The sequence below is a fragment of the Gobius niger genome, assembly GCF_951799975.1.
Source record: "Gobius niger genome assembly, chromosome: 17".
In the NCBI taxonomy this organism is placed as follows: Eukaryota; Metazoa; Chordata; class Actinopteri; order Gobiiformes; family Gobiidae; genus Gobius; species Gobius niger.
Window position 1 is genome coordinate 10,434,155 of NC_136868.1, and position 13,520 is coordinate 10,447,674.

Below are 13,520 nucleotides of genomic sequence, written 5' to 3' on the forward strand. Positions count from 1 at the left end.
ATTACACTGACTGCTTTTTTCCTGCTCCTCGTCAGATCTTTGTGCCAGTTTACCACCAACCTGCCAAATACTCACCTGCTCTACTCCAGCCTCCACCATCTTGCCTGCTCCGCCCAACCAGCCAGCAAACTATTTGTCATACAAAATCTTGTACTTACCTTCTCTCCGTCAACTCTTTGGGTCCGCCAAGCTTAGGTCTTAACAAATAATTTCAGTGGGCCATGAGCCTTACCCAAAAATTACATTTGACAGCTTGTTTTGATAGTTTTTGATAGTCTGCCTTCCATACTTGACTCAACAGACCTTTGAAACAAAATACTCTATTGATGACAATATGTTCTTGTAGCCTTCTAATACAGTATTACTGGTATTGCTGTAACATATTCTAAAAAACCTGTTGTGTAAGCTGTCAGTCATTAGAGGTGGGAGTTATCTATAGGTTCATCTTTACTCTATAGTTTAACTACAGAGCAGTTTAGAACCTTAGTCTTTTCTGAAAAAACATTTCCAAAATTTCCAAATCTTACTAGTTGCTCATACCATCATAAGTCCAGTTGCCGATGGCCTTTTCTCTCAGATTCGCCTCTGCAGCGCCATCACTGCCCCTAAAGCAAGACAACATGTTCAGTATTTATACTGATCTCAGCGTAAACTTTTCCCAGCGTTTCCCAAGCAGAGCTGTCATTCTGTTCAGGCATGAGCATGAAACGTTTCAGCGAGCAAGTCAACGCCACAGGTTTAAGATGCAAAGAGGTCAAACAGGTCACAGACCTGAACACATTGAAACAAAGGAAGTTAATCTCAGTGTTTCTTTAGTTAGAACAGAATCACTTCATACATCATAGGTTTGAGGATCATTCTTGATGACAATATCTCTTTTTTTTTGCCATGTTGGTGATAGCTATGTTTAAGTTTTGGCGATGAAGGGGGAAGGAGACATGGATCTGTGATGCTGGGGAGAGGGGGAGTCTAATCCAGATTTACTCAAATAAAGGTCAAAGGATCAGATCATAAGATTTTGGGGAACAATGTCTGATTAATGTGACTTTTCCCGTCTCTAAAAGGCAGATTGTCTTGTGAAAAGTGGGATAATGACATTCGATCACCATTGATGATCAAGATCAACATTTTGTTAGGGTCAGTAAACTAAGGCTATTAATTTAATCAATATAATTTTAATCAATATAATGCACCTTTCAAACTGAGAAGGTTTTCAAGGAGAGCATTTTCTCATTGTAATGCAGAACATATATAGTTAGTTCCTACATGACACAAAGCTAAATCGATTCAACTGGACATTCTGCTGAGTCCCATCAGATGGTAGATTGGGTGGTGAGTGACACACACAGTGTTGTAGATTACACAGTCACCAGGAAAACTTGCCAAACCGGTTTATTTCCCACAAAAGACTGACATCATCCAGGTAGAATCAATCTACCCAATCCACCCAATCCACCATCCGATGGGACTCAACAGAATGTGTCCCTTTGAAGACGAGAATTGGACGATTATCGAACCGTCAGGCAACTACAGTATGTGAAATGTCCAGCTGATCATTGAGCTTTCGGTGTTGTGTCCACCTGGATGACATCAAGCTTTGTTGGAAGTTACTACATGATTATACACGTTTGAATTTTATTATGTAAACTATGTACAGATTTTGTGTGTCTGTACTTACACAAAATCATTCTGGAATAACTCACCTACCTAATGTTACCGATCACGATGTTAACACAACATCCAGAATAAAGAAATCCATCCACAGGGTGTGGAAAATAAGTCACCACTACATGGCAGACAATTGCAGGTACAGCCCATGGTTTTACTAAATAAATAAATGTCATGTAGGCGACTAAATATCCATCAGCAGAGCACACGTGCTGGTTTTCGAGCACTGGTGAGTTTAAAGCCTGAGCATCTCGAGGACAAAGACATGTTGATGCTGAGCCAACAAAACAAGTCAACTGTTCAGCGTAAATGCCTGAAACATCTCCTGAACGTGCGTACGTCAGAGTGCCCTATCTTTTTAGCTGACGACACATTTAGCCTGTCGTAGTTGCACTTTGGTGTTTCTCGGAAAGAAAACAAGTTCTTCCATTGAGCGCAGAGTCACCTGGTGCGCACGGACTGCAGCCTGGTGAAGCAGAGGGGGGTGTCCCGCAGGGGGACGGGCTGGTCTTGTGCTGCAGTTGATGATGTGAGACATGGCGGCTGTAAAGAGCATCACATGGGCCGAGGCCGAGCCGGCGGCCGCGTGCGCTCCAGTGCTGCTCATGTGACGAGTGTGCGAAGGTGAGTGTGGGGCGGTCTAAGCGCTAATATCACTGTTATTATTGTTTAAACTAATGCATCACGTTAGTGCACTTTCAAACACATTATCCATTTTAGAGAGAAGAATAGTGTAGTGTTGTTGTCAGTGAAGTGGACCAGGTTCCCAACCTGGGGGCGGGTTCCCCTAGGGGCAGCGTCTGGGATTGCAGTGGCGTCTAAAGTTTTTATGGTCAGAGTCATTACTTGAACTAATTAAATGGTACAAAATCGTTAAATGTGAAATGAGTTCTGGTGCAGAAATCAGTTTGTTTTAAATCAATGCTTTATTTAATTATTTTTATGTTTTCCTACATTTGTGGGGATGGTTTTGGATTGTACTTCATACGAATACTTTCCTATCTTTACAGGCCCAACAAATAAAGTAATACTGTATATTGAATGAGTGCATTATAGGTAATTCTCACTTGAGGAGTGATGCTAGTGTTTGTTCTCCTTTTCCTTCTTTTATATGTTTAACGGCTGCGTGTCTGTGTCTCTTTTTTATTGACCTTTAAAATTGATAAAGCAAAACTCATTTTCTTTAATAATTAATTTTCCTTTTGGTGAGTGGAGACTAAACACGATCCCTTAGGTTTAGTTACAAATAATTATTTAAAATTACTATTTTCATTTTTTTTTCATCACACATTTTTTGCTTGATTCGCTTATGCCTGTGCTTCAGAGTTAAAGTGCTTGGGTGCATACCCTGAATGTTTAAGACAAATAGTATCATTCAGAAGAGCTTAACATCTTAATCCTCAAAGTGTAGTAAAGTCTGGCGTAGAAAGAGGCAGTGGACCATGGAGAAGGCTCGCAGTTTCTTAAGACTGTGATGTGAGGAGTGGTCCTAAATATGTCTTACTGAACATAATTGTCAAAGTAAATGCTCACAATCCTGACCAATGGGTTCCTGACTCGGGTTTCAAAGGGGACCTGCTGCTTCTAACATGTTGCCCTGAAGCATTGAAGGGTGAAATGGAAACGACTCATTTCTTTGCACGGACAATAAAATATGTCGCACATTAGAGGTGAATAATAATAATAATAATAATAATAATAATAATAATAATAATAATAATAATAATAATAATAATAATAATAATAATAATAATAATAATAATAATAATAATAATAATAATAATAATAACATTTGTGTGCATCATTTATTCACTCTGGTGGTAAGCATTTGTTGCCACATCTGCCCCAGCGGGAACGGAAGAGAAGCAACCAATCTGTGCCACTGACCCTCGACCACCACCTACTCACTCACTCACTACATTCACCCAGGCTTCCTGTCCTCCACCCAGGTACTAACCAGGCCCCACCCTGCCTAGTTTCTGAGACCTGGAATAGACAAAGTAAAAGCGGTTTGGTCAAATTAACCAACTCACAAAGGCTGACATTATTTTGGTTATATAAATCCCTCTGCTTCCATTTCCTTATGCATTTAAACTCTGTGGTTGAAAACGTGACATGTTCTGAATTTGCCTGTGAACTTTGCATCAGTTTATTCAGTCTCCTCTCAAATATTACACTTTAACCATGATCAAATGCACACAAAAGATCTTGATTTTAAAATAAAGTAAATGTATCTTAAGCATGTGGCCAGTTTTCATAACAGACTTTGTGGGTATGTAACCAGCCCATTCCTCGTCTCCGCGCATTTTTCTTCTATCACCTGACTCCCTCCACCATAATGTACTGTGTGGTAATTATTGCAGTCTGATTAAGTCTGCAAAGAATGTGAATGATTTTTAAGCCAAATCAAGCCTTCATACCCCCCTCCCCTTTCTCAGAAACACTTTGAAGCGGAGCAAAATATGTGCAGGGGCAGAGCAGTGGGCAAAACCTCCACACTCCAAAATGGGGCTGGACTTCGGTCAAAGACACCGACAAGACACACACTACCCTTTGCTAATATGGCCACTCTTGACGATGCACAGTTTGCAATTGTTTAAAGCCACAGTCAATGACTTAAAGTGCAGGGCTTTTTATTGGTGGAAAATAGCTTTGAAATTATGTATCCCCTCTCCTCAGACCGGACTTATAACAATTGAGTGTAAATGATGAATTCTTCTTCCTGGAGCCGGAAGGAAATGAGGACAGCCTCTGGAAGTTCCTTGGTCTAATGGACTTTACATTGAAACATTTAGACAGTCTTTAAGTCATTATTGAACACAGGCTTCTCCACATTCTCAACATCATCCGATTTTTTGCCCTCTTCTAAGCAATGCACCTGGCTCCTAAAACACAAATAGCTAGCAGGAACGGGCTTCAGTTAGCCTGCACTGAATGCTGTGGGGGAAAGCCACACTCACTTAGTCCATTCTTAATTTACTGTCGATGCTTCATTGACTTTTAAAAAGATACACGTGATTTAGTGTAGTTTATGGATCAATGGCCCTGAAGCCTCCATGAATCATAGCTAGAAAACCACAGAACTGTCACGTCTTGGGGTTAGAAGGTCCGAAACTACTTCTGAAACCTATAAACTTTTTTATGGCTATAACTCCGCTGTATCCTGCCTCAGCCTTTGCTCCACATTATTAAAATACACAAAGAAAATAACAAGATTTGTGGGACTCTATGACCTACATTTTGATGCAGTAGTTTAATCATCACTTTACTAACAGCAGCTTTAGGAATCAATAATAATGGCCTTAATCCACAATGTCACGTGAAGATTTAGAAGTTACAAAATAGCAAATAAATGCTTTTGGGCAGCTGTTTGAACAGATCCAGTATTTTTGTTTGAGTTGACGGTTTGAGTCCCGGACCATATTGTATTCAGAGTACATGGGCAAACCCTTCAACCATCCACAGACAAAAATCTGCTCAGAGAATTGTATTTAAACTTTCCTATGGTTACCGGTCGGTGTTTGTCCCATATGCTGTCATGGTGGTAGACACTCTCACCAATTTAAAACAGCGGAGGACCGGAGGACACTGGACAACCCTGCTCACCCACTCCACCGGACAAGAAGAGGAGTCATACAGCTCCACTGCCACACTGAACATCACAGGAGAACATTCAGACCGTACTCCAGGGGTCGGCAACACACACAGAACCTCTGGCCCCAAGACGATTTTGAGAAATAGTATAATGGAAATATGAGATCAAATACCTGTTAAAGTACTCTAAAAATGTGAGAAAGAGTGTTAGTATTATAAAAAATTCATGGCAGAGCACCCCACTTAGTCATGTTATGTAAAACTTGTGGGTCGGCACCATTTTTTACATTTTCCATTTCAAACTGCATGGAAACACACCGGAGTCAGTTAAAATTAAGGTTGTTGGGCTGTCTGTGCGATTTATGACAATTTACAGTTTTATTTGGGTTGCAGCTCGTCACCCTTGGGTAATGGTGGGCCCAAAAGCCATGACACTTGAGAACCACTGATGTAAAACATTTGCATTTGCAGAAAAAAAGTTCTTTACTTTAGGATACAATGATGAGGTTTGGCCCTTGGCGTTTTGGCAATGATTAAAATCGGCCCTCCACGACGCAGACTTGCCTGTCCTGTCCCTGCCTCAATCCAGCTGTACAACCGCTCACCCCTCTGATAGATAGGCCCAACCTTCATTCATTCATTCATTTATGTCAACGGACCAGTTATAATGCACAGTACTCCACTTAAGTCTTTATCTTGTACAGCAAATGCGTGTTTATAAATACAAATGAAGCTTCAGCGCAAATTCAACCTGGAACTACAAACCTGCCGCCTTCATTACCCAATCGCGGCCCCATCTCGAGCCGCACCTTCGAGTCAGCCAGTCACCGCAGCTGCTCATCCTGCTTCAGCCATTCATCGCCCAGGATCCCCTTCTTAAGCTCCCCGGTCAATCACTCAGCCGTTTCCCAGCCGTGCTGCACTCCTCCTCCGCCCCACCGGGTCTCTTCCTCTCACCACCAGTGTGCGGGCTCCGGGGGAAGATTCTGGCTGTCATCCATCATCGCCATGTATTCCATATCGTCAATGCCGGGGTCTGAGCCTGCTCGTTTCATATCAATCATTTTTACTCGATCACTTTTCCATTGGTTGTGGCTTCAGATTGATTGTTGGAAGTACTGTGTATTATTGAGCTGCTGTGTCAACACCATTCCCTTTTGGATCAATGAAGTTGAAGTCTCATCTCTTCTCTGTGTGGAGTTTGCATGTTTTCCCTGTGTCTGGGTGGGTTTCCTCTGGGAGCTCTGGTCATTCCATCAAGCCAAAACATCTCTTGAGGAACATCAAGACTTCAGGAGGTGTGTCCCAGGGCACTGTTTGAAGGCCGAGAACACATTTTCATACTGGTAAATATGTTTTTATAGTTGCTCGACTAGATGTCAGCTACCCATAACTCCACTTGAACAAAAGGCAGTTTGGTCACTTGTATGTATGAACAGAAATTTATTAACATTAATATGCAGGAATGAGACCTTCTTATACATGGCACAATCATATTATTTATGTACATTCATTTGGAGACAGTGCACGATATGGGGGAGGGAGGAGTGAATAGGGAATCCTAAAATGACCCATCTGCAGGCTCCTGCCGAGGGGAGCCAATGAGAAACACTATTAAGTTAAAAAGGCCTTTTTCTTCATTTTTTTTTTTAAAGAAACATGGCAATCCCCAGTAAACAAAAAGAAATACTACTGTTTAGTCACACTTTGTTTTCTATTTACAATCTACGGACATGTAATTCACACAAACCAGAAGGTAAATCTACCACAGTGCTAGGCTGGGGCCATTTTATCTGCAATAGTATAATTGTGTATAAGATTCCCATGTAATACAGTGGCAACACTTTACTGTAGGGGTCAGAGATTGCTTCACAATTTCCTCAATGCAATAATATAATCTACACAGGAATCCTCAGAAATCAAAATCGTCCATGTTTTTGGTTGTAATTTCTGAAGATTCGTAACCTTTCAAGCCATAAATTATAACTACATCTTTGTCCCCTCCACTTTAGTGTTACCGAGACAACAATCACATGTGCGTCTAACGGCATTATAACTTCAAGGACAAACCAAACCTTTCTCTTTAGCTTATAACGCTTTTTAAAGCTCATTGCACTCTCGCCTCACAGACCGTCTCCGCACCTTCAGTTCATTTGGGCTCGTTCATATCTGGAGCCCCGTCGTCCGCGCGGCAGCTCTTCACACTTGATTTGTCGTTCAGCAGTTCATTCCTCAGTGTCCCGTCAGGTAGTCCTGGGTGGAGTCGGAAGCGAAAGAGTCCGCGTCCTCGTTGTCGGAGTCCTCGCTGCTGTCGTCCGCGGCCGGTTCTCCGGACAGAGCGATGCGCGCGTAGTCGTCCGTGTCGATGGACTTGCAGAAGTGAATGGCGTATTTGAGTTTCTCCTCCAGCACCTGTTTGCATGAGTAGCGCGGCAGCTTCAGCAGGAAGAAGCACGTGTAGGACTCGGGCAGGAAGTGGTCGGGAGGGTTGTACTTGTCCAGAACCTAAACACAAGCAAAATTAATGCAACAACAAACATTTATAGATTCTACACTGCCCACCAAAGTCTGCACATAAAAAAAAAAAAGATCACAGAGAGTCCAAGACGAGTCACTATTACCAGAAACAGAGTCCAAGTCCAGCTTATTTAAGTAGTTTATTATTTTCCAGCCGTGTCCACTCAACAAACCCTCCAATGATCTCTGATAACTTAAAGCTGTTCTTAGTAACTCATGCCCCTAGAGGCCATAAGCACCACTGCAGGTGTCGTAGCATGTTGCGTTTTTTTTTACTCATTTATTGTCCATGAGAGTAAATACTACGCTGATAGAAAGGACAATGGGATATTGTACATCCAATTACACAAATTGGCTGTAAATACTGTTTAAGTGGCGCTAGCCCACAGTCAGCTTTGCCCGTTAGCCTGTTAGCTTCTTCGTGATTTCATTAGTGTGTATTGGGGCCTCCGACCCGGTGCAGGAAAGCTGCAAGTGTGGTTTTCTGGCCAGAGACACCAGGGGGAGATAAAAGACCCCCCCCCATTCATCCCATTAACACTTGTATTACCACCAGAAGGACTACGGAAAGGATTTTTTTAAGGTAAACAAGTTTTGTAGTTCTTTTTCAAGTAGTTTTGTTGTTATTTTTCCAAGCCGTGTCCACTCAACAAACCCTCCAATGATCTCTGATAGCTTAAATTTTGTACTTGAAATCATTGTTTAAAAGCCTGTTTATGAAGGTCTTTATGAGGTCGGTAGTCCTTTAGCCTGACCAAGTAAAGTCCCAAGTCCTCAGTCTGATGTGGAGGTCGAGTCACAAGTCCCTGAAATGACTTGGAAAACAAGTCACAAAACATCTCTACATCGGCTCATTAAAGACACTTGTAATTTTGTAATTTCCATTTACAACTAGCAACAAGGCTAATCAATAGTGCTCCCTCCTCACCTGTACTACGAAGTCCCGCCCCCTGAAGTCGGCGATGGTGCGGGGCAGACGCGTGCGGCCCCAGACGAACCGCAGGAACAGAGACCTCTCTGTGTTCGAGAACGACTCCATGACCTCCCAGAACCACTGGATCAGAGGCGACGTGGGCTCCACGCCTTTGTACGTGGCCACGGACTTGAGCAGGTGAAGCGGGATGTCCGGGCTGCCGCACACCTGAGGACGAGGCTCACAGTCAGCGAACGGTAACGAAATGTATCAAAACTACTTGAAATGAGCTGTGGGACTGCTAATATTTTCTTGGTTTATATCTTATTACCCAGTGTGTATATTTATGTTTACAAAGTGTTAATTTGATCTTAGTCATGTTTTAAGTCCAGGTAAATGATTAGTGTTGACAGACTCTATTTAAGAATCAACATTAACATATTTATAGTAAATAAAATACCACATATAAAACACTGAAGGTCAGACCTACCATCGTCTCCAGTTCGTAACCTGTGAATAGTGAAAGCAGCGGAACAGGAACCACTCGAGCCATGCCCTCTCGAACCGCAGAGACCTGCTCGTCAAACTCATGAAGCCTGTGGAGCAAAAAGCGAGGCGAAAAAAGTCAATTTAAATGCAAAAATAACTCACTCTACAGTAGTTTCTAGAGCGTTGAGTGCGCCAACCTCACCTGTAGTTAATAGCCAGGCGCACGTATTCAGCGCGGTTCTCCAGAGTGATGTGGGAGTATTTGGAGCTGAGCTGGATGTCCTGGCCGCTCGCGTTGGGGACCGTGAAGGGCAGGGTCATCGCCTCAAACTCCTCGGCTGTAGCTTCATTGTCCCGGATGAACATCAGGCCAGGAATAAAGTCTTTATCAACCTACAAGAGCACGAGATACGCAATTTTACAAAGCCTTTAGAAAACAGTACAGGGATTTGTCTGAGTTATGTAGGTATGGTCTGGAAGTGCACCCGTCCTTGGACACAGTGCTGTTCCCGTGAGCAGCACTTGCACACACCACTTCAGTCTTGTGCTGGATCAGATTCCAATCCAACCTTTTTCATGTCTCAAGGGCAGCAGCACAAAACAAGAGGCTCCCTGTGAGTAAAAGGGCTTTTGTTTTGTGCACTTCTCTCTCAGATGCTTCAGGAGCTCATGATCAGCGTGTGAGGCCCAAGTGGAGGATCACTCACGCACAAACCCAAGGTTAAAACACAACCTTCTTCAGTTAAATAGGCTTGACATTAACCCGCACTGGACGGTAAAGTATGTGGGTCTGTACTGCATATGTAGCGCTCACTGATGTGTTCTTAAGTTTAATCTCAGTAGGAATGTATAGACCTGTACTCTGTTCCACTCTTCCCACTGGTTCTAATGCAGCTTATGGGTTCAAATGTTATATAATGTCTGACAAGATTCATGTGACGTTTCATAACAAACTGCTGCAATATTCTACATTTTCCCTAATGTTTGTTATTAGTTCAATTTATTTGCACTGGTGACTGCACACTGCTCTGTCGTACCTCACTGAGGTCAGCGATGGTCAGGTTCATTCCTGCCAGCTGTTTCCACACCGGCTCAGCCAGGTTCAAACTCAAGGGGCTTCCGGTTCTGATGGCGATGCCCAGCAGCACTCCTGCAGAGACAGAAGCATTAGCCACAAGGACAGTCACCCGTCTCTAACATGAGGTGGTAAAAAGGCTTCATTACAGAAGAATGACTTCAACAGGTCAGCCAGGTGTTTATCAGCACAATACACATTTGAAAATAACCAGCCTTTTAGTTTTCTGTTTGGGATTAACACCTGACAGACCTGAGATTATGAGGATTATACCTAGGAAGCGGAACATGCTCATGTGCAGCATGGACTTGGCCGCTGGGTTCAGCAGGAAACAGTCTCTGTTGGCGCCAGATTCATCCCGACCATTAGGGGTGACGATGAGCAGCGGCGTCAGAGCGTTCTGCAGCTCCTCACACATCTCTGCGATGGACTCACTGTAGCCCCCTCCACAGTCGTCCACGGACTCCCCTGAGGCAGAAACAATGTTTTAGTTTTTCCAGAAACATTCAGACAGACACAGCCTCAACTCCACTTCAGCCTGACAGTGAAAACACTCACCCACAAACTTGACCTTCCAGACTCTGTGGGGGAGCAGCAGGCTGTCGGTGCTGAAGGAGCTCATTTTGGCACACATCTGACCAAACACAGACTTGGTCCCGTCTGGACCCGCCAGACCGCCTTTGCTTCGAGAACGCTTCACCTGCAGAGAAAGAAAAACAAGCAGGAATATGGTTTATTAAGATCTGATCAGCAGCCCCTCCTTCAGAGAGGGAGCAGTGATGTGTGTGCACTGTCTGAATGAGACAGCTCTTGGCACCACAGATGAAAAGGAATGAGACTGAGTAATGGAGGGTTTAAGTCCAGACCTTGGATCGTGAAGCACAGATCACACACAGAGAAAAGTCCTTTATGAAAAGCCTAATATGTAAACCCCTCTGGAGTCTGTCCTGCTCAGGACAGAGAGAGCAAAGCCACAAATCTCATAAATATTAATACGTAATGTTGTACCTGTATCCTGTTGAGCTCCACCACAGGACCGTGTTGCCGGTCTCGCACCATTGTGGCCTGAACGACTTTTCTGAAAGCTGCTTCCTAATAAAAAACATTATGTCAAATAGTATTAAAACACGTTTTATTAACCGACAGTGATTCATGAATCTCTGCAGTCGCACCTTGCCCTGGGAGATGAGGATGCCCCGGAGGGTATCGAAGCCCACCGACAGCCCCTGCCCCGTCTGCCCCAGGCGGCCCTCCAGGTCAAACATGGGGATACAGGGGCAGAAGAGCTCCGAGATGTGGTGCAGCAGCAGCAGGCGGTTCCTCAGGGCCATGATGGGGATCTCCTGCAGGTGATTGTACTCCATCGGCACCTGAACAACATAGGGAATAACAGGATCAGGCTGAGAGCTTGAACTTCGAGGTTAAGCATCAGTGCCATCTGCTGGAACTAACAAAAATCAATTATGCAGAATCATCACTACCAATTTGGTCAATACATAAATGCCATTGACTACAACAAGCCAACAATAGCTTGAACTAATTTCTCAAAAACATGAATGAAATAAAAGTATAATCCTTGACAGCCTCTCAACTGTCCGCCTACCCCAGGGCAGCTGTGGCGAATAGTCAAAAAGAAAAAAAAAAGAATGTCCTGTTAATGAAAGGAAAATCTATTCTGACACACTGAAGTCAGGTACCTGTGCAGGCAGTTTTCCAGCGTTGGTGGGTTTACTGGTCGACCAGGCGAGCGTGTGAGCAGAACCACACGCCACTCGGTTGATCTTCTTTCCCTGAAGCGCTGCGACCAGCCTTGGCCTCTGGATGGCGTTGGTGGTTCCATCTCCAAGCTGGCCCTCATCGTTGTCCCCCCATGTGTACACTTCTCCTGCAAAAGACAAAACATCTGTGAGCGGTCCGATGAAACGGGGTCTAAACTGACCTGGGACCAGCTCAGAGGCGCATCGTACCGTCCTCAGTGCAGCAGACGCAGTGCAAGGAGCCGGTGGCGATGGCGATGACCTTCTTCCCCTGCAGCCCCTGGACCTGCCGCGGGCGCCGCACATGGTCGTCCGAGCCGTGGCCCAGACGATGGTAATCCCCTTTGCCCCTTTAGCAATAAATAATACAGTATTAACCTATTATTATTTCACAGCCCCATATGACAGAACAGAACAGAACATACCATGTGTACACGGAGCCGGATTTCGTAAGAGCCACAGAAAACTGCGATCCACACTCTACTTTGACCACTCCCAGACCGGTCAAGGAATCAATCTGAAATTTTACAACAACAATATGTAAGGGAATAATGCACAACGAGGTGTCCATTATCAGAAATAACTGGACCACGGTGTCCCACTTATAGCATGGTCCCACAAACTGAAACTGTACATTGGGGGCCTGTTGGCTTTTTCGTAAGGTCCCGCAGGAGTTATTTCACTAAGATGTTTTACCTGAAGCTAGTTCCAGCTCAATTGTTTATTGTTGCAATGGAAACAGCGGCAGTGGAATGATATAGAATGTGATTAAACTGTAGCCGGACTCACTTTTTAACCGACACCCTCCAGCCAATCAGAATCGAGTATTCACCCAGACCATAGATACAGACGGCATCTCGTCATAGAGGGGGGCGTGGCTTCGCCGAGAGGGAAAATATAATCTTTTGGGAAACACAATTTTTCACTGTTTTTAGCCATTTTCTGGTGGAATATGAACTTATTTATTACATACAAATAAAGGCAAGTGTAAATCGGGTCCATATGGATATTTTCTCACAGCAGATTGTTCTGTAGAAGTGAAAAAAACGGCAGTTGTTGCTAGCGCTAGCTAACCGTTAGCATTAGCCCGATGCTAACATGTAGCATCAAGTTAGCATTCTCGGTTTTTTATGTGTTTATGGGCTGTTGAACCACTTTGCTCCTCCCCATGTCTTTGTAAAAAATGTAAATTTTCTCTAATTATTCAAAAACTACTGTAACAAATGCTGAATCGTGAATACAGTTTTCCACTAAATAAAGATACAAAGACATGGTGAGGAGCAAAGTGGTTCAACAGCCCATAAATACATGAATAACGGAGAATTCTAACTTGATGCTACATGTTAGCATCGGGCTAATGCTAACAGTTAGCTAGCGCTTGCTACAACTGCCGTTTTTTCACTTCTACTGAACAATCTGTTGTGACAAAACAACCATATGGGCCCAATTTACACTTGACTTTATTAATGCGTGATAAATAAGTTCATATTCCACCAGAAAATGGCTA

The 13,520-nt window shown here is 43.6% G+C and overlaps 1 protein-coding gene across 1 annotated transcript in view; it reads right to left on the bottom strand.

Moving 5' to 3' along the window:
• Window positions 1–6,685: 6,685 nt before the first annotated feature.
• The window catches only part of herc2 (HECT and RLD domain containing E3 ubiquitin protein ligase 2), a 66,166-nt gene continuing 59,331 nt past the window's right edge, over window positions 6,686–13,520 (bottom strand). The window contains exons 65-76 of the mRNA XM_079575623.1: window positions 12,439–12,530; window positions 12,224–12,363; window positions 11,954–12,141; window positions 11,429–11,626; window positions 11,265–11,348; window positions 10,815–10,956; window positions 10,530–10,724; window positions 10,219–10,331; window positions 9,384–9,574; window positions 9,183–9,288; window positions 8,708–8,920; window positions 6,686–7,767 (exon numbers count right to left, since the gene is read on the bottom strand). Of these exons, the coding sequence (XP_079431749.1) occupies window positions 7,495–7,767; window positions 8,708–8,920; window positions 9,183–9,288; window positions 9,384–9,574; window positions 10,219–10,331; window positions 10,530–10,724; window positions 10,815–10,956; window positions 11,265–11,348; window positions 11,429–11,626; window positions 11,954–12,141; window positions 12,224–12,363; window positions 12,439–12,530 (1,935 nt within the window). The 3' untranslated portion in view covers window positions 6,686–7,494. The remainder of the gene's footprint in view (window positions 7,768–8,707; window positions 8,921–9,182; window positions 9,289–9,383; window positions 9,575–10,218; window positions 10,332–10,529; window positions 10,725–10,814; window positions 10,957–11,264; window positions 11,349–11,428; window positions 11,627–11,953; window positions 12,142–12,223; window positions 12,364–12,438; window positions 12,531–13,520) is intronic.